Source organism: Heterodontus francisci, chromosome 43, assembly GCF_036365525.1.
Source record: "Heterodontus francisci isolate sHetFra1 chromosome 43, sHetFra1.hap1, whole genome shotgun sequence".
In the NCBI taxonomy this organism is placed as follows: Eukaryota; Metazoa; Chordata; class Chondrichthyes; order Heterodontiformes; family Heterodontidae; genus Heterodontus; species Heterodontus francisci.
Genome location: NC_090413.1, coordinates 11,682,036 through 11,709,616, shown reverse-complemented (window position 1 = coordinate 11,709,616; position 27,581 = coordinate 11,682,036). Strand labels below are relative to the sequence as shown.

The following is a 27,581-nucleotide window of genomic DNA, read 5'->3' as shown; positions in this document are numbered from 1 at the left end:
TTGTAGATGGGTGCCAATCAAGCGAGCTGCTTTGTCCTGGATGCTGTTGAGCCTCTTCAGTGTTGTTGGAGCTGCACCTATCCGGGCAAGTGGAGAGTATTCCATCACACTCCTGACTTGTGCCTCCTGATTTGTCTACATATCTGTTCCTCTATCTCTCCCTGACTGTTTGGAAGCCTGTAGTACACTCCCAGCCAAATGATGACCTCCTTTTTGTTTTTAAGTTCTATGCCGACCATCAAGGACCTGTCCTAACTAATCCCATTTCCCCGCTTTTGGCCCGTAGCCATGTATGTTATGGTGTTTCAAGTGCTCATCTAAATACTTGTCGAATGTTGTGAGTGTTCCTGCCTCTACCACCCCTTCAGGCAGTGTGTTCCAGATTCTAACCACCCTCTGGGTGAAAAACCTCTTCCTCAACTCCCCTCTAAACCTCTGCTCCTTACTTTAAATCTATGCCCCCTAGTTATTGACCTTTTCGCTAAGGGAAAAAGTTTCTTCCTATCTATCCTATCAATGCCCCTCATAATTTTGTATACTCAATCAGGTCCCCCCTCAGCCTTCTCCGCTCCAAGGAAAACAACCCCAACCTATCCAGTGTGTCTTTATAACTGAAATGCTCCAGCCCAGGCAACATCTTGGTGAATCTCCTCTGCACCCTCTCCAGTGGAATCACATCCTTCCTATAGTGTGGTGACCAGAACTGTACACAGTACTCCACCTATGGCCTAACCAGCTTTTTATACAGCTCCATCATAACTTCCCTGCTCTTATATTCTATGCTTTGGCTAATAAAGGCAAGTGTCCCATATGCCTTCCTAACCACCTTATCTACCTGTGCTGCTACCTTCAGTGATCTATGGATAAGCACCCCAAGGTCCCTCTGACCCTCTGTACTCCCTACGATCCTACCATCCATTGTATATTCCCTTGCCGTGTTAGACCTCCCAAAATGCATCACTTCACACTTCTCAGGATGAAACTCCATTTGCCACTGCTCCGCCCATCTTACCAGCCCAACTATATCGTCCTGTAATCCTGTATCATCCCTCCTCACTGCAGTAATTGACTCCTTGATCAACAGTGCAATGCCACCTCCTCTTTTACTCCCTCCCCTGTGATGCCTGAAGATTCTATACCCTGGAATATTGAGCTGCCAGTCCTGCCCCTCCCTCAACCATGTCTCTGTGATAGCAATAATATCATATTCCCATGTTCTACTTAACTCCCTCAATTCATCTGCCTTACTAGTAAGACTCCTTGCATTAAAATAGATGCAGTCCAGCCTTGTATTTTTCACTTGTGCCTTAACAGGTCTATATTTGCTGTGCCATCCAGACTGACTCAGTTTCTCTTTTATATTATCTTTGTTATATTATCCTACCTTTGTCAGAAACAGACCCAGTGATCCAGGAAACTAAACCCCTCCCTCCTGCACCATCTCCTCAGCTATGCATTCATCTGCTGTATCCTCCTATTCCTATACTCACAAGCACGTGGCCACACACCAGCTGGATGATAAGGGAGTGGAATCCCTTTCAGTTCTGGTATCAGGCAGAGTTGACAGTGCAGTCTGCAAAGCAATGTCCATACAGTCAAAGGCACACTGCAGAAGTCTGCAATCCTAGTGAATCCTCATGCTCACTCTGCCTGCTTCTCTCTGGCAAGAAAGAATGAAATGTAGTTAGCTCTCAATGAATAGAGAGTGTCAGTGACCTCCTTTATGCAACAATGGACGAAAGGTGGCAGAAAGCATCATAGACAGGAGTTTTAGAGAAGTGGTTACACCCAAGGTGCAGGCAGATAGATGGGTGACCGCGAGAAGGGGCAGGCAGTCAGTGCAGGAATCCCCTGTGGCTATCCCCCTCTCTAACAAGTATACCGTTTTGGGTACTGTTGGGGGGGATGGCCTATCAGGGGAAAACAACAGCAGCAGCCAGAGCAGTGGCACCACGGCTGGCACTGTTGTTCAGCAGGGAGGGACAAAGCGCAGAAGAGCAATAGTTATAGGGGACTCTATAGTCAGGGGCACAGATAGGTGCTTCTGTGGATGTGAAAGAGACTCCAGGATGGTATGTTGCCTCCCTGGTACCAAGGTCAAGGATGTCTCTGAACGGACAGGGGGCATTCTGAAGGGGGAGGGTGAACAGCCAGAGGTTGTGGTACACATCGGTACCAACGACATAGGCAGGAAGAGTGACGTGGTCCTGCAGGGGGAGTTTAGGGAGTTAGGTAGAAAGTTAAAAGACAGGACCTATAGGGTTGTAATCTCGGGATTATTCCCTGTGCCACGTGCCAGTGAGGCTAGAAATAGGAAGATAGTGCAGCTAAACACGTGGCTGAACAGCTGGTGTAGGAGGGAGGGTTTCAGATATCTGGATCATTAGGCTCTCTTCAGGGACAGGTGGGACCTGTACAAGAAGGACGGGTTGCATCTAAACTGGAGGGGCACAAATATCCTGGCTGCGAGGTTTGCTAGTGTCACTCGGGAGGGTTTAAACTAGTGTGGCAGGGGGTTGGGAACCAGAGCAGTAGGACAGCAGGTGAAATAAATGAGGGGGAACTAGTAAATAAGGCCAGTAAGACTAAGAGGAAGAGCAGGCAGGGAGATGTTGCTGAGCACAGCGGGACTGGTGGTCTGAAGTGCTTTTGTTTCAATGTGAGAAGTATAACAGGTAAGGCAGATGAACTTGGAGCTTGGATTAGTACTTGGAACTATGATGTTGTTGCTATTACAGAGACTTGGTTGAGGGAAGGGCAGGATTGGCAGCTAAATGTTCTAGGATTTAGAAGCTTCAGGCGGGATAGAGGGGGATGTAAAAGGGGTGGGGGAGTTGCATTACTGGTTAAGGAGAATATCACTGCTGTACTGCGGGAGGACACCTCGGAGGAGTCATGCAGCGAGGCAATATGGGTGGAGCTCAGGAATAGGAAGGGTGCAGTCACGATGTTGGGGGTTTACTACAGGCCTCCCAACAGCCAGCGGGAGATAGAGGAGCAGATATGTAGACAGATTTTGGAAAGATGTAAAGGTAACAGGGTTGTAGTGGTGGGTGATTTTAACTTCCCCGATATTGACTGGGACTCACTTAGTGCTAGGGGATTGGATGGGGCAGAATTTGTGAGGAGCATCCAGGAGGGCTTCTTGAAACAATATGTAGATAGTCCAACTAGGGATGGGGCCGTACTGGACCTGGTATTGGGGAATGAGCCCAGCCAGGTGGTCGAAGTTTCAGTAGGGGAGCATTTCAGGAACAGTGACCATAATTCCATAAGTTTTAAGGTACTTGTGGATAAGGATAAGAGTAGTCCTCGGGTGAAGGTGCTAAATTGGGGGAAGGCTAATTATAACAATATTAGGCAGGAACCGAAGAATTTAGATTGGGGGCGGCTGTTTGAGGGTAAATCAACATCTGATATGGGAGTCTTTCAAACGTCAGTTGATTAGAATCCAGGACCAGCATGTTCCTGTGAGGAAGAAGGATAAGTTTGGCAAGTTTCGGGAACCTTGGATAACGCGGGATATTGTGAGCCTAGTCAAAAAGAATAAGGAAGCATTCGTAAGGGCTAGAAGGCTGGGAACAGACGAAGCCCTTGAGGAATATAAAGACAGTAGGAAGGAACTTAAGCAAGGAGTCAGGAGGGCTAAAAGGGGTCATGAAAAGTCATTGGCAAACAGGATTAAGGAGAAATCCCAAGGCTTTTTATACGTATATAAAGAGCAAGAAGGTAACCAGGGAAAGGATTGACCCACTCAAGGACAGAGGAGGGAATCTATGTGTGGAGCCAGAGGAAATGGGCGACGTACTAAATGAGTACTTTGCATCAGTATTCACCAAAGAGAAGGACTTGGGGGATGATGAGTCTAGGGAAGGGAGTGTAGATAGTCTGGGTCACGTCATTATCAAAAAGGAAGAGGTGTTGGGTGTCTTGCAAAGCATTAAGGTAGATAAGTCCCCAGGGCCTGATGGGATCTACCCCAGAATACTGAGGGAGGCAAGGGAAGAAATTGCTGGGGCCTTGACAGAAATCTTTGTATCCTCATTGGCTACATGTGAGGTCCCACAGGACTGGAGAATAGCCAATGTTGTTCCTTTGTTTAAGAAGGGTAGCAAGGATAATCCAGGAAATTATAGGCCGGTGAGCCTTACGTCAGTGGTAGGGAAATTATTAGAGAGGATTCTTCGGGACAGGATTTACTCCCATTTGGAAACAAATGAACTTATTAGCGAGAGGCAGCATGGTTTTGTGAAGGGGAGGTAGTGTCTCACTAACTTGATTGAGTTTTTTGAGGAAGTGACGAAGGTGATTGATGAAGGAAGGGCAGTGGATGTTGTCTATATGGACTTCAGTAAAGACTTTGACAAGGTCCCTCATGGCAGACTGCTACAAAAGGCGAAGTCACACGGGATCAGAGGTGAGCTGGCAAGATGGATACAGAACTGGCTTGGTCATAGAAGACAGAGGGTAGCAGTGGAAGGGTGCTTTTCTGAATGGAGGGATGTGACTAGTAGTGTTCTGCAGGGATCAGTGCTGGGACCGTTGCTGTTTGTAGTATATATAAATGATTTGGAGGAAAATGTAGCTGGTCTGATTAGTAAGTTTGCGGACGACACAAAGGTTGGTGGAGTTGCGGATAGTGATGAGGATTGTCAGAGGATACAGCAGGATATAGATCGGTTGGAGACTTGGGCGGAGAAATGGCAGATGGAGTTTAATCCGGACAAATGTGAGGTAATGCATTTTGGAAGATCTAATGCAGGTGGGAAGTATACAGTAAATGGCAGAACCCTTAGGAGTATTGACAGGCAGAGAGATCTGGGCGTACAGGTCCACAGGTCACTGAAAGTGGCAACGCAGGTGGATAAGGTAATCAAGAAGGCATATGGCATGCTTGCCTTCATTGGTCGGGGCATAGAGTATAAAAATTTGGCAAGTCATGCTGCAGCTGTACAGAACCTTAGTTAGGCCACACTTAGAATATTGCGTGAAATTCTGGTTGCCACACTACCAGAAGGACGTGGAGGCTTTGGAGAGGGTACAGAAGAGGTTTACCAGGATGTTGCCTGGTCTGGAGGGCATTAGCTATGAGGAGAGGTTGGATAAACTCTGATTGTTTTCACTGGAACGACGGAGGTGGAGGGGCGACATGATAGAGGTTTACAAAGTTATGACTGGCATGGACAGAGTGGATAGTCAGAAGCTTTTTCCCAGTGTGGAAGAGTCAGTTACTAGGGGACATAGGTTTAAGGTGAGAGGGGCAAAGTTTAGAGGGGATGTGCGAGACAAGTTCTTTACACAGAGGGTGGTGAGTGTCTGGAACTTGCTGCCAGGGGAGGTGGTGGAAGCAGGTACGATAGCGACGTTTAAGAGGCATCTTGACAAATACATGAATAGGATGGGAATAGAGGGATACGGAACCCGGAATTGCAGAAGGTTTTAGTTTAGGCAGGCTTGGAGGGCCAAATGGCCTGTTCCTGTGCTGTACTGTTCTTTGTTCTTTGTTGACAAATTACAAGATTTTCAAATATTTCCAGCTTCAGCCTGGAAGGAGCCAGATGTATAAAAGATCTTCCTCATGGTCACTTTCACAGCCACTGATAATGCAATCCTTGTCCTGCTCTGAGGTTGCATTTGTGGCTGCCGCAGGTGGCAGATTTCAGTGAGAATGTTCCTGCTAAAACACAGACATCACACACATTGGGCTGAATTTTACCGGCCCCTCGACGCCGCGGGTTGCAGCGCAGGGGCCAGTAAAATGCTGTGGGGTGTGGCCCGCGACGTCGAGAAGGGCCCGCCGCATATTACAGTGGCAGTGCACAATTAGCATATGGTAAAGAGTACTTACCTTAGCTGATTATGCAGCCCGCCGCCTCTCCACTGACACTTCCAGATTTTTTGCTGAACAGGTGGCCGTCACGTGCCGTCCCGTTTACAATTTGAAAAGCCGGCGGATGTACAGAGGCAGAAGTTGTCGCCAGCGAAGGTAAGTTCTGTTATTCAGGGATCTCACTCTGCATTACGGAAGGGAGGGGGGATATTCAGAGGTCTAACTCTGCATTCCTAAAAGGAGGAGGGAGGGGTGATATTCAGGGGTCTCACTCTGCATTCTTAAAGGGAGGAGGGACGGGGGATACACAGGGGTCTCACTCTGATTTCTGGAAGGGAGGGGTGAATACAAAGGGGTCTCACTCTGCATTCTGAAAAGGAGGGGGTCTGGGATTACTGGAGGGAAAGCTCTGCTGGCATGAAGGGAGGTACCGTGCACCATCCCTCCATTAACAGTGTACACTCTGTGTTTGTGAGGGGGCAATGGCACACTGGACACCCTGTGTGTGGGGAGGGTGCCAGAAAGGGCAGGAGCATTAAGGTGATGTGGATGATGGGGGCAATCAATTCAGCTGATAGGATCTTGATGTGGTCATGTTGTGCCACTCTGAGTGTTGGCCAAGATGGGTAATGCCATGGCATGCCACATAGTTGATCCATGAAAGCGGCTGATGTACCCGTCAACACCAATCCCTGCCCTGTTATGAACTTTGAATACATGAAGGGTTCAACTTTATTTATCACATGGAAATAGGTGTGGCTCATCCTACATTGTGTGATCTTCTGCACGTGAGGATCCGTATGCGCCAGAGGCAATATCAACAGGCAGGTGTGATCCACGTAGAGGCCCCCGGTCGTGAGCAGCAGCCCCCATGGGGAGGTCGCCATTACATTTGCTGTGCATCTACAGGCCCCACATGACATGCCGTTGGATGTCAGAGCACCAGTGTTAGAGGCGATTGCGCATGTGGAGAGGGTGGTGACAAGTCTCTGTGCCCTGCTAAAGGATGACCTGCAGTCCATTGGCTCCGGTGGACATCCCAAGCCTTTGCTCCTCATAGTGGTAGTGGTTCTCAAGCCTGACACCTCTGCACCTTTTTAGGGGCCCACCAGAGACCTTCGTGGGCTCACACAGTCAGAAGTGCACCGCTGCATCAGGGAGGTCACCAATGCCATGCACCGGAGGGCCAGTGAGTATGTTCGCTTCAGGATGGACTCTCACAGCCAGGCCCAGAGGGTCATTGTTCTGGCACCATTGCTGGAGAACCATAGGTTGTTATGTTCATAGACTGCACTCATGTGGCCATCAGGCCTCCCGCCAGGCTACCACCTACAGATGCCACCATTAAAGGGCCCCACTCAATCTAGGTGAAGCTGGTATGTGATCACCTCAGATGCTTGCTTTGAATGTGTGGCAGCTTCTCAGTCACCTGGGTCTTGCGCCAATCCCGGCTGCCACTGCTGTTCACTGAACTGGCTCAGTTGGAGGGGTGGCTTCTTGAAGATAAGGGCTATCCTTTGCAGACATGGCTCCTGACACAAGTGAGAGACCTCATCATTGCTGCAGAGGAGAGATACAACGCCAGCCACTCAGCTACATGAGGCACCATTGAGCAGGAGATCAGCATGCTGAAAGAGCGTCTCCAATGCCTGGATGGATAGGGTGATGCCCTGTACTACGGGCCGAAAAGGCCAGCTCATTTCTTTGCTGCTCTGCACAACTACGCAACCAATAGGGGTCAGGCCTGGCATGATGAGGAGAGATGTCAACATGATTCCTCCTCGGACTATGAGGATGCTGAGGACCTACAACATGAAAGACGTATGGGAGGGCAGATGGCACCCAGGCTGTGCACGCAGGGCTAGCAGTGAGCTAGTGATGTACGGAAGTGGCTTATCAGACAAAAGCTGTCTGCTCCATAGGAACCGACATGAGCTCTGCAAGCCGCACATCACCCTCGCTCACTTGCTGTGCACCAGTCCCCATCTGCAGCATCCCTCTGTAAACCATTAGAGGCAGCAGCTGACTGAGCCAATGTCCATGTCACTGAATCTGTGGAGGCGCTCATGAGTAATGGTGGCATGTTGATGATGTTATTGCATACGTTGGCTCTCCTGAAAGGCCAACGGTGCAAAGCGATGTGACATTGGCGCAGTGGTTAGCACCGCAGCCTCACAGCTCCAGGGACCCGGGTTCAATTCTGGGTACTGCCTGTGTGGAGTTTGCAAGTTCTCCCTGTGTCTGCGTGGGTTTTCTCCGGGTGCTCCGGTTTCCTCCCACAAGCCAAAAAAAGACTTGCAGGTTGATCGGTAAATTGGCCATTATAAATTGTCACTAGTATAGGTAGGTGGTAGGGAAATATAGGGACAGGTGGGGATGTTTGGTAGGAATATGGGATTAGTGTAGGATTAGTATAAATGGGTGGTTGATGTTCGGCACAGACTCGGTGGGCCGAAGGGCCTGTTTCAGTGCTGTATCTCTAATCGAATAATCGAATACATGCTGGCACACATCATTCACACAGAGAAAAGGACACACATGTTGGTGAGGAACATTTAGTGAAAGACATATTTACATTGCTGTGACACCCGTGCATTCCCATTTGTGTCAGTATGTTCTCTGTAAACCTCTGTAATACCTTTTATGGTCTATTTAAGTCTCATGTCCTGGAATATGCAAAATTAAGATTAGTCACCCAGATGCGGCACGCCTACAAGAAGGAATGTTACACTTGAATGGAAGAAGAGGATCACAACTTCATAGGACACTGGAACACAGCAGGGTAAATATGTGGCAGCAATGCAGAAAGTGCTGGGGTAACTCAGCAGGTCAGGCAGCATTTGTGGAGAGAGAAGCAGAATTAACTTTCAGGTCTGTGAACTTGGACCAATTAACTCTGCTTCTCTCTGCACAGATGCTGCTGGATTTCTGCAGCACTTTCTACTTTGCTGCCAGATTGACAGCAGCCCCACTCTTCAGTAGTCAGGTAAGTATTCTTTGACAGCTGTCAAGAAACAGATGCTGGGGCGCTTAAAATAGGGCCTCAGCACCTGCTGCACAACTGCCAAAAACTTTCTCACCGTGCCAAATGTCCCGCCTCTCCCCACGTAATATGGGGAGGGCGGCTTGGCGCCGTGATTCTAATGAACCCCGCAGGTAATATCGCGGGGGCTCTGTGGCGGCCACTAAATGCAGGCTCCGCGCTGAGTTGAAAGAGCGCCGCCGTGCAGCGTGCGCCCGAATAAAATTCAGCCCATAGTCTTTGCTGAGGTTGAGCAGGAGAATTGTTCCTTGAACACCCTGGGTGGATATGGCCTTCTGCTGAGAGCTCTTTTTCCCCTCCCCCTCCTACCTCTCCCAGCAGCTTGTCCTACTCTGTGTCATCTCTGTTCATTCTCCAAGTCACGCTGCATTCCAAAGAGAAAGGTTGCTAGTGCTTCCATGTGTTGGAGCAACTGGTTTGTGCAGAAGCCTTGAAGTCAGCAAAAAGCTATTAAGCACCTGCCCTACCACTCCCTGTAAACTTTCACAACTTTAAACATCCATACAAAAACACCAGACACGTGTGAAATTGAAGCAGTAGTCAGAAGAAATCAACCAGCAACTAACCTATAAGTAGTTCATGATCATTTTAAACAGTGCTGGTGTTTTTTTGGGGCGTGGTGGTCCTTGTTAATTGTATATCAGTTAGGTGTTTAATTGTATTCAGGTGGTGGACGTTAACTGGGAATTCACCTGTGCTCATATATATATATATAAAAATATATATTATATAGAGCAGACTGCAACTGTTCTCATTGGGATTTGAGATGCACAATATGTAATGTGTGTGTCTGTAAGTAAAAGCATGTAAGCGTATAAAGACTAGGCTCCAGTTCTATCCTTCACCATCTGCCTGTCTGAGTTGTAACAGTCTTTCCTACTGCTGAACATGTATTCAGCGATATGAGGTTAAGAAAGGGCAGTAGCTGGAATGTTGAGCTCCAAACCAGCATCCCTGGCATCAAATCAGTGTGCACACTGATTGACGTCAAGATCTGTCTGCTGTCCATACATAAGAACATACATCTGGCAGCCAGTCACTGCCATGCATGCTAATGCCCTCACCAATGTGGCATCCAAAAGTGGGCACGCATGTTGTGTGTGCCATTTTGGTCCCCAAACGGCACCTGTAGCACCCAAACAAGGGACACCATCGATCACAATTTTGTGCCATCTATCTTTTGAGCATTTACTGTTCGTTAAGCCATTCGATGGCATGATCTTGGAACATATATGCTCGACTGGACCATATAAGTAGGGTAAAATATTAAATTCTCAACCTATTTAGCTTTAACTGTTTTCTGTCTCAAAGACATTTAATCCTGAATGTTTAATGTTCCGTTAAACAGATCAAATCTTTTTGCTTTCCTTGATTATTAGAATATTGTGTCCAATTCACACTTCAGAAAGGCTGTCAAGACCTTGGAGACAGTGCAGAGCATGGTATCAGGAATGAGGGGCTTCATTTACGTGGAGGGCTGGAGAAGCTGGGATTGTTTTCCTTAGAGCAGAGAAGGTTAAGGGGAGATTTAATGGAGGTGTTCAAAATTATGGGCTGGAATTTGCAGTTAGCGGCAAAGCAACTGCGCTTGCCACTGACCTTGAAGAAAGCTGTCCACGAAGGCCTAGTGATCTCTGTGGCGTGGATTTCCCTTTCCCGAAGACAGTTTAAATCTGCCAGCCAGTCAAGAGAATCTCAAGGTGTCCAGCAGCTGTGATGCCAGCAAGCAGGATAAGCAGTAAATCACATTGAAGCAGTCTCACAGACCTCAAATCTGGAAATTAAAAGCATTGATTATCCTTCACTTTTAATTAAAATTTTCAGATAACAAAATTATGATTGGATTAAGATACAAGCTAAAATATAAGCAAACCTTAAAGTATTATTTTAAAAATATATGGAATTTTTTTATCATAATGGAGAAATTTGACATTCCGCAAATTTAAAAGTAGTTTTTCAGGGTCAGTGAGGGCAGTAATTATGAACTTAGTATGCTTTTAAAAACCCAGTTACACCTCATTCAGCAAGGTGTAGCCTTTTAAAGTGTTTTTACAGCGGGACTAACAGTGTAAAAGTCAAAATTTTTGTCAATTTACTGATGGCTTAGGGATTGCACTCTGGGAGCCTCAACAGTTTCAGTGGATTAATGACAGCGAACACTGACAGTTTCACCGTCATTATCGCTGCAAACTCTGGACATCGGAAGGGTTTTTATGGAGTAACTAAGGAGAAACTATTTCCACTTGCAGGAGGGTTGATAACTGGATGACACAGATTTAAGATAATTGGCAAAAGAACCAGAGGTGAGAGGAGGAGTAATTTTTTTATGCAGCGAGTTATGATCTGGGGTGCACTGACTGAAAGAGTGGTAGAACCGGATTCAGTAGTAACTTTCAAAAGGAATTGGAGAAATGCTTGAAGGGGAGAAAATTGCATAGCTAAGGGGAAAGAGCAGGGGAGTGGGATAAATTGGATAAATGTTTCAATAGCTGGCACAGCACTGATTGGCTGAATGGCCTTCTGTGGTGTAAGATTCTATGAGTTTTGACTTGATGGCTAATAGCATAGCATGGTCAGTATACAGAATGAAAAAATACCAACATGGCTGATTAAGGTATAATGGGTAAACAGATTTGGTCTGATATTAAAGGAGAAGGTTAAATGCTTGACACCTGCTTTAATCCAGTGACACTCAAAACTCTTAATTTTTTTTGTTTCATTTCAAAGGCGAAAACGACGTAACTTCAGCAAACAGGCCACGGAAGTCCTGAATGAGTATTTCTACTCCCACCTGAGTAATCCCTACCCTAGTGAGGAAGCCAAAGAGGAACTGGCAAAGAAATGTGGTATCACAGTGTCACAGGTACAGCCTACTGTCCCAGCTTCAGCCTGGGACTCGCCTGCAGTCCACATCCACAGATATCACTACACATTTCCCTCAAGCCAGCTTGGAGAAACAAGTAAAACAACAAATGTAGGAGAAAAGCTTAATATGTAAAATGTGCTTTTATATCAGTACATATGTTTGATCTACCTGCCAGGGATTCCAGGATAAGATATTATGAGATATTGTACAATATTAAATCAGTGGTTGCTGGCTGCTCTTTTTCACACTGCAGTTATACTGCATTATGACTTTTGCTGTAGCCCAACAAAGAGAGAGGATCCAAACACTTTCGTAAGGTTTTTTTATTAATGAATTTGTTTCCCAAACACAAAGCTGGTGTGTTTATAGTGTAGTATTTGAGTCTAAGTCGAAATGAAGTGTAACCTTGTGTATGAACAGTGCTAATCTCCCACAGAGATTGGCAACTACCTCTTCTAGCTAAATCTTAACATTTTTTACATTTTACATCAATTAAAGTATCATAATAAAACTGTTGCTCCTTCTCTGTATGTAAATATGTTCATGATTGAGATAACAAGGGCTTACACTTGCAGTGAAGGTAAAAGCATTATTCATGTTTTGCCAGTTCTGAGTTGCTGTAAATGTCCTGGTCTTTATTATGTGTCATATATTTCTACATACCTGCCAATCCTTCCAGCGCCAACCAGTGATTCTCCTGTCCACTCATGCATCCGTAACTTAAGTATGAAACTTCATGTGTTTACTGGGTCAAGCCTTTTATTGCAGTACCAAAAGAACTACAAAATCTGCATGTTAAAGGTATAAAAGAGGGCAGTGACTTCAGGTACCAACCAGATTTACAACATCTATACCTCATCTCCTCAGTCCCTCAAAAGCAAGTTCAAATATGTTAGAAATGCCATCACTTAAAGTAATCGATGCATGGGCTGTAACTTGGTCCCTGTGTGGTTGGAGTAAATAATTTTTTGGAACCTTCCTCCAGTTTTATATCTACGTACAACTCAGGTCTCCAGCTTTTTCCCACCCAGCTCATGAAATTCTCTGTAAATTTGAGATGCTGGCAGGTATGTTTTTGACCCAAAAAATTCTTTTTGCAAAACTGCATTCCTTTGTGACATATTTTTTGTATTAGGGTGGTTTATTGGCAAAATGTTGACCGTTCTGGGGTTTATAAATTGTACTGGTAATGTCCAAATTAAAGTAAGTTGAAAAGAATAAACCTGATAAGGCATTTTTGTTAAAAGTGGTACAGTACCAGCCACCTAATGGAAAAAAGTCTTTGGTGAGAAGACTATCCCCCTTATCCTGTTGACTGTGAAGAAAACACTGCTGAATGTGTGGAGAGTGAATCGATATGTGAAGACGTATTGTCTTGACATGAACTTTCTCATTAACAAGTTTGTACCATATTTAAATTAGCCATACTTGGAAATATCTCATTTAAAGGAAAAATCTGTGTTTTCAGAAAGAAAAACAATATATTTACTGGTTACACCCTAAGTGCTAGCCCTCCAGTGCAATTGTGTTTTCATTTTACATTATTTAGTCATTTAAGTCATGGTGTTCTTTACCAGTGCAGAATACATAGAGCAGGCTGCCATATTGTGACATGATTATTCCAGTTTGCAGCACTATCTTGTAATATTATGATGCCACAACACTGTATGTTATCAGGAAAAGGTAAACTAAATAAAATGCATGCCTTAATTTTCAGCTGAAATTCTTGTTTCTGTGGTAACTGAGTCCCTGGTTGACTGTAGTGTGGTTATTAACCTGCTCTGGGCAGATAGTGATTGAAGCCTGAAACATTGCTGGGTTTTTAATCCTGGAAAGGTGATGATATTCCCTAAATATCCACTGCACAAATTCACAAGTGGGCATACCTTGGAAAAGAGATTGTAGCTGCTTGCTACCTGTCCCAGTAATCTGTGGCAGAGGGAGACCAAAGTATTTGTGTAGGATTTATCCTGCATCATCACTAGTGAAAGGCATTCTACAAAACATAACAAAGCCAGATTAGCAGATCTCATCAAAGTTGTTCACTTACCACTGGAGGAGAAGAATGGGAACCTCAAGAATTTTTTTTCTGTTTGCTTTAAGGGGACTTTCTCATTGTGATGTTGCAAACAACAGCTTCCATGGTGATTTCCATTGACGTTTTGCTTAACTTTTAATGGTCTTTTTCAAATTTAAAAGTCCAGAATTTGTCACATATGTATATAATTTCTGATGTACTTTAGAAAACATAGACTTTTCCTTTAAACCACATACCTGCTATAAGAATATTTTAATAGTTTTTATCAGGCAAATTCTAAAGGAACACAAATGCCATATCAGGTCTATGCTTTGGAGCATTTCAAGTTTTTCTATTAAATATTACTATGCATTTTCTTATGAATATGAAATACTTTATTTTGAGTCCCAGTGTACCCAATTACTAGAGCTTTTGATATATAATTCATGGAAGGATGAAAAGCAGATGATGCTTGGAGCAATATGAACTTCCATTATATAAGAGCAGTTACTTGAAATACGATGAATTTCTTAGTCACCTTTGAAGATAATGTACCATTTTTAAAAAAAACATGAGTTCTTTGCAATTCTGGCTGTACCTTATTAACAATGCTTTGCTTCAAGTAACAGGCGATTTAAGTGTCTTGGTACAGGATGGGGAAAATAGTGGCTAGTTCAACCCAAGAATCCCCCATGTGCATCCTATTAACTCTTTACAGAGCATGATCAAGGCCAAGAAGCGATTGGTAATGATCCATGATGGGATCTAAAGAGGATTTTTTTTAATGTGCAGATAATGAGGAATGATAAAATATGCAACTGATACCGGTGCCAATGAAGAAAAAAATAGGAAAGGGCGAGTGACTTCCAGATCTGGGTGATAGCAAATACCCATCAAAAAATAGATATTTTGCATATTTGTATAGATATAAGGCCAGTGAAAGCACGTTAACTGCTCCTGGCTGTCTCCTGTTGGTTTTTGCTGGTGAGCTTTGTCATTCACTTTTTGTATCTTTCATTATTGACAAGTTTCGCCATTCATCACACAGCAGAAAGGGATAATTCATGAAAAAGAAGTGTATGGGTAATATGACAGAAATGAATTTACTCAAAATGAATTGTTTTATCTAGATTAAGCATTATCCTGTATATCTTATGGGTGTAATATGTACAAGAACAATCTGCCCCTCTTATTCATCAGTAAATTTCTCATTATCCATCCCCTGACTCGATCATAAACTTTAGCATTATAATGTTGTAAAACACCTCTTCCTGTCATAAAACTTCTCTTCCTGTCACATGTGATCCACGTAAGTAGTCAGGGGCATGATAAGGATCATCAGTGGTGATAATGGGAAATTCAAATTCCAAAATTATAACTGCTAAAGAGCTAAAATTATCCAAATGCATTTACTGCTGGCGAGTGTCACTCTCTGGCATTACACATTTTATTTTGCGAAAATAAACAAAACACAAATCAAATGATCACTGATGAGTAATGCAGAAAAGTCATTCATACCAAAAAAAACCAGAAACAGAACCAATCATATTGCTCAACTTGCTTTTTCAAACACTTTTCACCCACTATCTCTTCTTGCAGGTTCAAAGTAAAAACCCCCATATGACCTGGGTGATTTTGACTCCTGGCCTTATTTTAGTGTGATAGATGGACTGCCTATGTCATTATGTCAGGGAGCAAGCAGTCTGCCCATTTTCACAACGCAATTTGCAGAAGGCCTGCCATGGCTTATTTAAAGTGGGAATGTACCTCATAACAAAATTTCAGTCCCCAATGCCAGATTTCTTTGCAATCTTGTAGAAAGACTTAGCTTTGCAGTAGTGAGTTTCAACACTGGTGCAAGGTTTTTCAAATACCTCCCTGGAGGTCTTGGGGTTGAGAATGTAAGGAGGGAGATACTGTTCCCTCGCTCCTGCAGGGCCATCTCCGGGGCCACTATGTAGCAGGCCTGGACAGCGGAGGCTGACAAGATCAGTGGCAGCAGCATCACCCCCAGGACCTCACTTCAATGTAGGAAGAGATTCAGTGACCTCACGAGCAGCAAGGGTGAGTAGAGCTCTTCATTTTTCTCAACAACATCTAACAAAACTCTTTCCACCTCCTTCCTCACCATTCCAAACACACTCACCTCTTTCTTTGCACTCTTCACAACATCATTCTCTTTTCACATGCTAGCATTGCACAACCAGCAATTCCTCCTGGTATTCTTTACTCATTTCAATATTCCATATAGTTGGCTTTCTATTCATCACCTTCCCCCATCCTCATTCCACCTTGCTTCTTCTCTAGCTCTCAGCTCATGCAATATATCCACAAGACCCACGCAGCTCCACTCACCTTTTCAACAGCCACTCACACCTACTCTTTCTGCAGAACAAGAAGCCACATAATGCCAGGGAGAGGACCAAGACCAGAGGAGGAGTAGCTAACATTATAACTCTCGCCCAAGGACAGCAGGAAGTCCTGAAGAACACTGGCCCACGTAAAGTCATGAATATCGGGGAAGGTGAGGCCGAGAGCTTAGCTGAGCAGGGTGCCTGAATATTGTAATTCTTCATTAACCTCAGGAAATATTCAAATTTCACAACTTCATTCTGAAGATTGTCACCTGCAAATGTTCAGTGTAATCCTCACTTTTGTCCTTTTTCTCTTTCTTCTAGGTTCTGCTCAGCAGCAACAGCGTCCTGTAGACAACACCTCAGAGGAGGACAATTCTCTAGAAGATGCACCATCAGGCGCTTCATCACTTCCAAACACCAGCACAGATATTGACATTCTGTGTAGTTAGGTAGTGTACCAAGAGAGGTCTTCAGGTGATGGAAACACCCAGCACTAATGTGCAGCAACAGGTACTAGTGGCAGGGTGAGCCCAGGAAACCACTCTCTGGAGGGTAAAAGGTCCTTTCCCAGCTCTACTAAGCAGGACAGATATGAGGACTTTAGGACCTACCAATAAAAAGAAAATGGCTTAGCTCTCCAAAACAATTATACCAGGTATTGTAAAGAGTTTCAGGACAATGGCTGAAAGTATAGAGGAGTTCCTTTCTAATCTGTGTGTTGTTATCTTGTGTGACATCTGCACTCTGCCATCTACCTTGGAGAGTGTGGCCACCTTTAGGGACACTGCAGTCAGGCTCTCTCAACAGACTCAGTGTCATTAGACTTTGCAGCTTCAGTGGAAGCTTAAACAGTTGCCCTGTCGACTCTGGATGTGACCTTGGAGGGACAGTTGGACCTTGAACAGATTAATGGAGTGATCACGGCTTTCAATTTTCTGCAGTCTGCTCTCCCACAGAGCAGTGGAGCCCTTAGACACCCCCTCAACCATGGTGTCAGTGAGTCAGATGGGCCAGACTACAGTCTGGCCATGCTGTAACAGGCTTATTACCCTGAGGTCACCGGGCATGAGCATCTTAATGAAGAACAGTGCCTTCCAGAACTCTATTCAGGCCGCTGGGAGAGCACCTCAAAGAGGAGTAGAGTTAGGAAACCTGCTTACAAAAAAGGCATCATGGGTTAATGCTTGGGTGAGAAATGAATGAAAGGCAATTATTATCTTTACCATTAAATTAATCATCTTTATCACATATGGCACTTTGGCCTGCTGTATGGTTTAGTTGTAGCATTTGATTCTAGATTGACAGTATTCATTAATATAGAAGTTGTCTGAACGGTTTGAATGCTTGGAACTTTGTGTTGCTTTTCAGGGCAGTAGATTGAGAAGATGAACGGAAAAGCTGAGCAATTAACACATCCTTCACATCACTTATTGCAAGGTGGTTTTCCTCCTACTGCTGCTTCCTTCCTCTCCTCTCGGGTCTTCTTCAATCTAACGAGGATTGCTGCTATTGCTCTCCCTCCTCCTAGGTGTAGGCCTCTTTTTACATCAAAGTTGTGCAGGTTGCAGCACACTGATACGGGAGTCTGTCTGTGGGGCATATTGTAAGTAGCCTTAAGATCTGTGCAGATTCCCGAACCCCTGCTTCTGAAGCCCTGTGATGTGCTCAATAATATTTTTCCTGTGTTGTTCAGTCACCCTGGGTTTTGGAAGGGTGTGATGAACCACATCTGTCGAGGGTATCACTTATCCCCCAGCAGCCATCCTGTCACATTGGTGGAAGAATCAAATATTGGGGGGAGGGTTTGCGTTGCAGGAAAACTGCATCGCGACAGCTGCCTTGGTACCTTACACTAATTTTTTCAATCCCATTTCGGTGGTCGAGTGGTGGCCTTTCCTATTCACGAATGCCGTGGACTCACATTCTGGTTCTGTCCTGATGGCACTATGTGTGTTGGCAATCGCACTCTGAATGCAAGGGAAGCCAACCACTTCTGCAAATGCTCAAGCTCCTTTGTGTTGATTGTTGAGATCAGTAAGAAAGGTGATGCATTGCTCAGTCCAGGCCAACAGGGCATTGGTCACCTGTTTAACGCAGCTGTGTACTGTTGACTGGGAGATGGGGAAGATGTCCCCTGTAGCAGACTGGAAGGAGCCCGTGGCAAAGATGTGAAGGGCTGTGGTGACTTTGAGAACCACTGGCAATCTTTGGTCCTCTGATCCAGCAGACAAGAAGTCCTGTTGTAAGAGGCTGCAGATGTCTACAACAGTCTGCTTGGAAATATCCTCCTGACTCACTGCTCCAGATAGATGCAGGGAAGTGACTGTTTACTGGATATGGCCTGCTACGAGCAGCCCCCTCACCTGCTGTCTTGTGATTGACCCAGCTGCTGCTGGTTGCTGAAGCTGATGTTCCTCTTCCTCCACCTGAAACTGGCAATAATCGGACCCATGGTAAGCAGGTGGCACTTACTGAGAGTAAGGAAGTCAGAAAGAAGCAATTAGGTAGCTCGAAACTCTCCTGGCATTCCAAACAGCACAATGGCACAATTACATGCAGGTGAAAGCCCCTTGAAATACTGCTTCAGTCGCTCTGAGAGACTACATTAGGTTTTACAGACAGATTGAATGCTGGGTGGGATTTCCATGATTTTGTATTAAATGGCATGGGGTCTTAATTATGTAGTAGGAACCCGATTTACATTTATTCACGAGGCCCGCATCAGTGGGAACAGAACAGGAGCAGACCAGTACTGTGCAGCAATTTGAACTACCCATACGCCTTGTTCTTATTGGGAGGGTTAAAAATCATCCTGTAATGATTCTGACATAATACAAACATATAAAAGCTACATTCTCCACCAAAGCAGGTTAAAATTACCATAGAAAATGTGTTTTGTCTTCCTTTGTTAGCTGGTTACCAACTACTCCTCAGCAGACAATTCTCAGACAGTGCGCAGAATATGCCAGCATGCATCAATTGGCATTGTTCCATCTAGGCTAGGGTTGTTTACCTTAGTGCAGAGAAGGCTGAGGGGCGACCTGATTGAGGTATACAAAATTATGAGGAGCATAAATAGGGTAGATAGGCGGAAACTTTTGCCCTGAGTGGAAGTGTCAATAACCAGGGGGTGTAGATTTAAGGTAAGGGGCAGGAGGTTTAGAGGGGATTTGAGGAAAAAAAATTTCACCCAGAGGGTGGTTGGAATCTGGAACACACTGCCTGAAGGGGTGGTAGAGGCAGGAACCCTCACAACATTTAAGAAGTATTTAGATGAACGCTTGAAATGCCATAGAATACAAGGCTACGGGCCAAGTGCTGGAAAATAGGATTCGAATAGATAGGTGCTTGATGGCCGGCATGGACATGATGGGCCGAAGGGCCTGTTTCTGTGCTGTATGACTCTATGACTCTATCTGAGCACCTAATGCATGCCATTACCAGGCTGTAACAGTATCCATTTTTAAACCTATTTTTCAAGTGAAAATTGCATGCAAAAGCTGATTTTTTTTAACTTGAGGCTGTTTACCCCAGTTATGTTTCACTTTGTAGTTAGAATTTTAAAACAATGATCGTTTGATATTTGAAATTAATAATTGATCACAGAAAATATATTTTTCTTACAATCCTGATGCTGGGGTAAGTTTTCTAACTTTGTTTTTCAAAATTATATGAAATGAACTAGAATTGAAATTTAAAGCCCCTTCAGACAGTGACAATGAATATATACTGCTATATGCTTGAGTGAAAGTATTACATTTGTTGGACGCAAAACAATCTTAAAATGCTATATAGTGGGGTAAGAATGTAGCTGGGGTGAATAAATTGGAATCAAATGTTGGCAGGAAAACTGGTAGCTGAACAATGGGCTTCAAAGAATAGATTTTGGGCACAGTCAAGGTCTGTTCCCTCGAAGGGGAATGGTAGGGCAAACAAATCCAGAGCTCCCTGGATGACAAAAGAGGTAGAGATTAAGATAAAGAAGAAGTGTGCTTATGACAGATACCAGGTAGAAAATACTATTGAGAACCAGGCTGAATATAGAAGGTCTAGAGGGGAAGTGAAAAAGCAAGTAAGAGAAGCAAAGAGAGAACATGAAAAGAGACTGGCAGCTAACAGTAAAGGAAATCCCAAAGTTTTCTATAGACATATAAATAGTAAAACGGTGGTAAAAGGGGGAATGGGGCCGATTAGGGACCAGAAAGGAGATTTATACATGGAGGCAGAGGGTATAGCTGAGGTATTGAATACTTTGCATCTGTTTTTACCAAGGAAGAAGATGCAACCCAAGCAATGGTGAAAGAGGAGGTAAGTCAGACACTAGAGGAGTTTAAAATTGGTAAAAAGAAGCATTAGATAGGCTGTCTGTACGTAAAATGAATGAAGCACCAGGTCCAGATGAGATGCATCCAAGGATACTGAGGGAAGTGAGGGTGGAAATCACAGAGGCACTGGCCATAATTTTTCAGTCTTCCTTAGAGGTGGTGCCAGAGGACAGGAGAATTGCAAACGTTACACCCTTGTTCAAAAAGGGTGTAAAGATAAGCCCAGTAAATACAGGCCAGTCAGTTTAACTTCGGTGGTGGGAAACTTTTAGAAAAAATAATTCGGGACAAAATTAATAGTCACATGGACAAATACGGGTTAATTAAGGAAAGCCAGCATGGATTTCTGAAGGGAAAATTATGTTTAACTAACTTAGAGTCATAGAGCGATACAACACTGAAACAGGCCCTTCGGCCCACTGAGTCTGTGCCAACCAACAACCACCCATTTATACTAATCCCATATTCCCTACCACACTAGGGGCAATTTACAATGGCCAATTTACCTATCAACCTGCAAGTCTTTGGCTGTGGGAAGAAACTGGAGCACCGGTCAGAAACCCACACGGTCACAGGGAGAGCTTGAAAACTCCACGCAGGCAGTACCCGGAACTGAACCCAGGTCGCTGGAGCTGTGAGGCTGCAGTACTAACCACTGCACCACTGTGCTGGAGTTTTTTGAGGAGGTAACAGAGCGGATGGATGACGGTAATGCTGTTGATGTGGTGTACATGGACTTTCAAAAGGTTTTGATACAATGCCACTCTACAGACTTCTGAGCAAACATATAGCTCATGGAATAAAAGGGACGGTAGCAACATGCATATGGAATTGGCTGAGTGACAGAAAACAAAGAGTAGTGGTTAATGGATGTTTTTCAGGCTACAGCAAGGTTTGTAGTGGAGTTTAGTTTAGAGATGCAGCACTGAAACAGGCCCTTTGGCCCACCGAGTCTGTGCCGACCATCAACCACCCATTTATACTAATCCTACACTAATCCCATATTCCTACCACATCCCCACCTGCCCCTATATTTCCCTACCAACTACCTATACTAGGGGCAATTTATAATGGCCAATTTACCTACCAACCCGCAAGTCTTTTGGCTTGTGGGAGGAAACCGGAGCACCCGGAGAAAACCCACGCAGACACAGGGAGAACTTGCAAACTCCACACAGAATTGAACCCGGGTCGCTGGAACTGTGAGGCTGCGGTGCTAACCACTGTGCCGCCAGGGGTCAGTGTTGGGACCCTTGCTTTTCCTGATATATATTAATGACCTAGATCTTGGTGTACAGGGCACAATTTCAAAGTTTGCAGATGATGCGAAACTTGGAAGCATTGTGAACTGTGAGAGGGATAATATAGAAGTCCAAAAGTACATAGACAAGTTGGTAGAATGGGCAGACAGGTGGCATCTGATGTTCAATACAGAGAAATGTGAAGTGATTCATTTTGGTCAGAAGAACATGGAGAGGCACTATAATATAAAGGGTACAATTCTAAAGGGGGTGCAGGAACAGAGGGACCTGGGTGTATATGTGCATAGGTCATTGAAGGTGATAGAATAGGTTGAGAGAGCGGTTAATAAAGCATACAGTATCCTGGGCTTTATTAATAGGGGTATAGAGTACAAGACCAAGGAAGTTATGTTGAACTTGTATAAGACACTAGTTCAGCCTCAGCTGGAGTATTGAGTCCAGTTCTGGGCACCACACTTTAGGAAAGACGTGAGGGCATTGGAGAGAGTACAGAAAAGATTCACGAGAATGGTTCCAGGGATGAGGAACTTCAGTTATGAAGATAGATTGGAGAAGTTAGGGCTGTTTTCCTTGGAAAAGAGAAGGCTGAGAGGTGATTTGATAGAGGTATTCAAAATCATGAGGGATCTGCATAGAATAGATAGCGAGAAACTGTTCCCACTTATGAAAGGATCGAGAACAAGAGGGCACAGATTTGGTAAGAGAAGCAAAAGTGACATGAGGGAAAACTTTTTCACACAGCAAGTGGTTAAGGTCTAGAATGCACTGCCTGAGAGTGTGGTGGAGGCAGGTTCAATTGAAGCATTCAAAGGGAATTAGACTTGTTATCTGAAAAGAAAGAATGTTCAGGGTTACGGGGAGAAGGTGGGGGAATGGTACTGAGTGAATTGCTCTTTCGGAGAACTGGTGTGGACACGATGGGCCAAATGGCCTCCTTCTGCACTGTTAGAATTCTGTGATCATTGGTGACCGTGCCTTCAGCTGCTGAAGCCCTAAGCTCTGTAATTCCCTCCCTAAACCCTTCTGCCTCTCTATCTTGCTTTCCTCCTTTAAGACACTCCTGAAAATCTACCTCTTTGACCAAACTTTTGGCCATTTGCCCTAATGCGCCTTATACGGCTTGATGTTGAATTTTGATCTATAATGCTCCTGTGAAGTACCATGGGATGTTTTATTACGTTAAAGGCGCTATAAAAATACAAGTTGTTATTGTTGTATATTGGTATTATGCTACAGTCATAACAAAACAATGCATCATCTGTTTTATCATGAGCAATGCCCCCAGAGATCAGCCAATATATATGGAAGAAATACTCAGCTGGAGCCTGAAACTTACAATTGCAAGACAAGTTAGCAAGTTCTCTAACCAAATAACAAACTCTAAATTACTTGAACCTTTGTCTAGCTAACAACATTTAGATTCTATGGCTTTACATGCGAACGTACGAATTAGGAGCAAGAGTAGGTCAATCGGACCCTCGAGCCTGCTCCGCCATTCAATAAGATCATGGTTAATCTGATTGTAACCTCAACTTCGCTTTCCTGCCTACCCCCAATAACCTTCCACTGCTTGCTTATCAAGAATCTATCTACCTCTGCCTTAAAAATATTTTAAGACTCTGCTTTCACTGCCTTTTGAGGAAGAGAGTTTCAAAGACGCACGACCCTCTGAGGGAAAAGAAATTCTCCTCATCTCTGTCTTAAATGGGTAACCCCTTATTTTAAAAGTGACCCCGAGTTCTAGATTCTCCCACAAGAGGAAACATCCTTTCTACATCCACCCTGTCAAGACCCCTGAGAATCTTATATGTTTCAATCAAGTCGTCTCTTACACTTCTAAACTCCAGTGGATACAAACCTAGCTTGTTCAACCTTTCCTTATAAGACAACCCGCCCATTCCAGGTATTAGTCTAGTAAACTTCTCTGAACTGCTTTCAACGCAGTTACATCCTTCCTTAAATAAGGAGACCAATACTGTACACAGTTTTCCAGATGTGGTTTCATCAATGCCTGTAAAACTGAAGCATAACCTCCCTACGTTTGTATTCAATTCCCCTTGCAATATTAGCTTTCCTAATTACTTGCTGTACCTGCATACTAACTTTTTGCGATTCATGCACTAGGACACCCAGGTCCCTCTGCATCTCAGAGCTCTACAATCTCTCACCATTTAGATCATGTGCTGTTTTTTTATTCTTCCTGCCAAAATGGACAATTTCACATTTTCCCACATTATACTCCATTTGCCAAATCTTTGCCCACTCACTTAATCTATCTATATCCCTTTGTAACCTCCTTATGTCCTCTTCACAACTTACTTTCCTACCTATCGTTGTGTCACCAACAAATTTAGCAATCATACCTTCGGTCCCTTCCAAGTAATTTATATAAATTGTAAAAAGTTGAGGCCCCAGCACTAATCCCTGAGGCACACCACTCGTTACATCTTGCCATAAAATGACCCATTTATGCCTACTCTGTTTCCTGTTAGCTAGCCAAACTTCTGTCCATGCCAATATGTTACCGCCTACACCATGAGCTTTTATTTCCTGCAATAACCTTTGATGTGGCACCTTATCAAATGCCTTCTGGAAATCTAAGTACAACACATCCTCCGGTTCCCCTTTATTCACAGCACATGTTACTTCTTCGAAGAACTCCAATAAATTGGTTAAACATGATTTCCCTTTCACAAAATCATGTTGACTCTGCCTGATTACCTTGAATTTTTCTAAATGCCCTGTTATAATGTTTTTAATAATAGCTTCTAACATTTTCCCTCAGACAGATATTAAGCTAACTGACCTGTTGTTTCCTGCTTTCTGCCTCCCTTTTTGAATAAAGGAGTTACATTTGCTATTTTCCAATCTAATAGAACCTTCTCCGAATCTTGGGAATTTTGGACTGTCTCACTATCCACTTCTTTTAACACCCTAGGATGAAGTCCATCAGGACCCGGGGACTTGTCAGCCCGCAACTCCAACAATTTGCTCAGTACCACTTCCCTGGTGATTGTAATTTTCTTGAGCTCCTCCCTCCATTCCATTTCCTGATCTACAGCTATTTCTGGAATATTACTTGTATTCTCTATAGTGAAGACAGATGCAAAATGCCTGTTCAATTCATCTGCCATCTCCTTATTTTCCCTAATTAATTCCCCAGACTCACTTTCTATAGAACCAATGCTCACTTTGTTAATTCTTTTCTTTTTTAAGTATCTATAGAAACGCTTACTGTCTGTTTTTATATTTCTAGCTAGCTTTCTCTCGTACTCTAATTTTCCCCACCCTATCAATCTTTTAGTCATTCTTTGCTGTTTTTTATATTCTGTCCAATCTTCTGACCTGCCACTCGTCTTTGTGCAATTATATGCTTTTTCTTTAAGTTTGATACTATCTTTAACTTTTTTAGTTAACCACAGATGGTGGATCCCCCCCTTGGAATTTTTCTTTCTTGTTGGAATGTATCTATTCTGTGTATTCTGAAGTATCCCCTTAAATATCTGCCATTGCATCTCTATCCCTTAACTTAATTTGCCAGTTCACTTTAGCTAGCTCTGTTTTCATGCCCTCATAATTGACCTTGTTTAAGTTTAAACTACTTGTCTTGGACCCATTCTACTCTCCCTCAAACTGAATCTAAAATTCAATCATATTATGATCGCTGCTACCTAGGGGCGGCTTCACTATGAGGTCATCAATTAATCCCATCTTGTTGCACAATACCAGGTCTAGTATAGTCTGCTCACTACATTGGGATTACAATCTAGCCCTTACAAATCGTGAACAGTGCCACCAAAAATTAGCTAATACATATATTGTACACAGCACATTTATTCATATAGGAGTAGACTTGTGTTATTAGTGTCAGACCCATCACTGGCAGCTGAAGAGATAACTCCAACTCACTTCAAGCACCTGAACCTACAGTTACCCACTTGTCATAGTCTGTGTATGAAAGCCACAGTCTGGAGCAAACCCTCTTCGTGCTTGGTGTGATTCCTTGCAGGCAATCCATACAATAAATGTCTGAGTGTGAACATAGTAAAGTAATAGCTGCATCTATGAATTTACATAGAATATACAGCAGAGAAACAGGCCATGCCATACTCCACACAAGCCTCCTCCCATTTCATCTGCCTCATCTCAGCCTTCCAGTATATCTTTTTATTCCTTTTTCTCACGTACTCGTCTGGTTTCTTTTTGAAAGCATCTAAGCTATTTGCCTCAACCACTTCCTATAGTAGCAAGTTCCATTATCTTGTATTTACGGGCCCTAGTTTGTATACTGCCACAAGCAGAAACATTTTCTCCACATCTCCCCTCTCCAAACAGTTCATAATATTAAAGACCTCTATCAGGTCACTTCTAAGTCTTTTTTCCACTGAACAAACTCTAACCTATTCAATCTTTCCCAATAGCTATAAGCTGTCAGTTTTGGTACTGTCTTTGTAAGTCATTTTTGCAATTTCTCCAGTGTTTCTATGCTCTTTTTATAGTAAGGAGATCAGAACCGTACACAGTACTCTTCAGTGTGGCCTGACCAGAGTCATGTACAGTTTTAACATAACTTCACTACTTTTGAATTCTACACCCCTAGAGGTAAATCCCAGTGCTTTGTTAGCATTTTTAATTGTTTTTCTGTCCTGCAATAGTGCTTTCAATGATTTGTCACCTGTATCACTAGATCTCTTTGCTCTTCTACCCCATTCAGTGTCTTCTAACATGAAAGCGATATTTCTGTTTTTCCTATCAAAGTGCATCACCTCACCATTTATCTATGTTAAGTAAATAATATCATAAGAACTAGGAGCAGGCGTAGGCCATTCGGCTCCTCAAGCCTGCTCTGCCATTCAATAAGATCATGGCTGATCTGATTGTGGTCTTAACTTCACTTTCTTGCCTGCCCCCCATAACCCTTGACTCCCTTGTAGATGAAAGATCTGTTTAGCTCAGCCTTGAATATATTCAATGATCCGGCCTCCACCTCTCTCTGGGGAAGAGAGTTCCAAAGATTAATGACCCTCTGAGAGAGGAAATTCCTCCTCATATCCATCTTAAAAGGAAGACCCCTTATTTTGAAACTGTGTCCCCTAGTTCTCGATTCTCACACGAGGGGAAACATCCTGTCAGCATCAATCTTGTCAAGCCCCTCAGAATCTTACATGTTTCAATAAGATTATCACTCATTCTTCTAAACAATAAGTATAGTCCCAACCTGCTCAACTTTTCTCATAAGATAACCCTTTCATCCCAGGAATCGGCTTAATGATCCTTCTTTGAACTACTTCCAATGCAAGTATATCCTTCCTTAGGTAAGGAGACCAAAACTGTACACAGTAATCCAGGTGCAGTCTCACCAATGTCCTGTGCAGTTGTAGCAAGACTTCCCTATTTTATACTCCATCCCCCTTGCAATAAAGGCTGTTTGCCTTCCTAATTACTTGCATTCTAACTTTTTGTGATTCATGTACAAGGACACCCAGATCCCTCTGCACCACAGAATTCTACAGTCTCCATTTAAATATTATTCTGTTTTTCTATTCTTCCTACCAAAGTGGGCAACCTCACATTTTCCCACATTATGCTCCATCTGCCAAATTTTTGCCCACTCACCTAACCTATCTATATCTCTTTGTAGACACTTTGTGTCCTCCTCACAACTTGCTTTCCTACCTATCTTTGTATCGTTCCCAAATTTGGCTGCAACACAGCCGGTCCCTTCATCCAAGTCATTAATTTCGATTGTAGGTAGTTGAGGCCCCAGCACTGATCCCTGCAGCACTCCACTAGTTACAGTTTGCCAACCTGAAAATGCCCCATTTATCCTGACTCTCTGTTTCTTGTTAGTTAGCCAATCCTCTATCCATGCTAATATATT

General features: G+C 43.7%; 1 protein-coding gene across 8 annotated transcripts in view; it reads left to right on the top strand.

Annotated features, from left to right (window-relative positions):
• pbx4 (pre-B-cell leukemia transcription factor 4) overlaps positions 1-27,581 on the top strand; it is a 609,025-nt gene that overhangs the window by 472,076 nt on the left and 109,368 nt on the right. For 6 of the 8 annotated variants that reach the window (XR_010970948.1, XM_068020887.1, XM_068020885.1 and 3 more), the window contains exon 5: positions 11,601-11,847. Coding sequence is in view for 7 of the 8 variants with exons in the window: in XM_068020887.1 (XP_067876988.1) it covers positions 11,601-11,847 (247 nt within the window). In the remaining variant the exon portion in view is untranslated. The remainder of the gene's footprint in view (positions 1-11,600; positions 11,848-27,581) is intronic. The other 2 variants (XM_068020890.1, XM_068020886.1) reach the window with 1 other exon arrangement.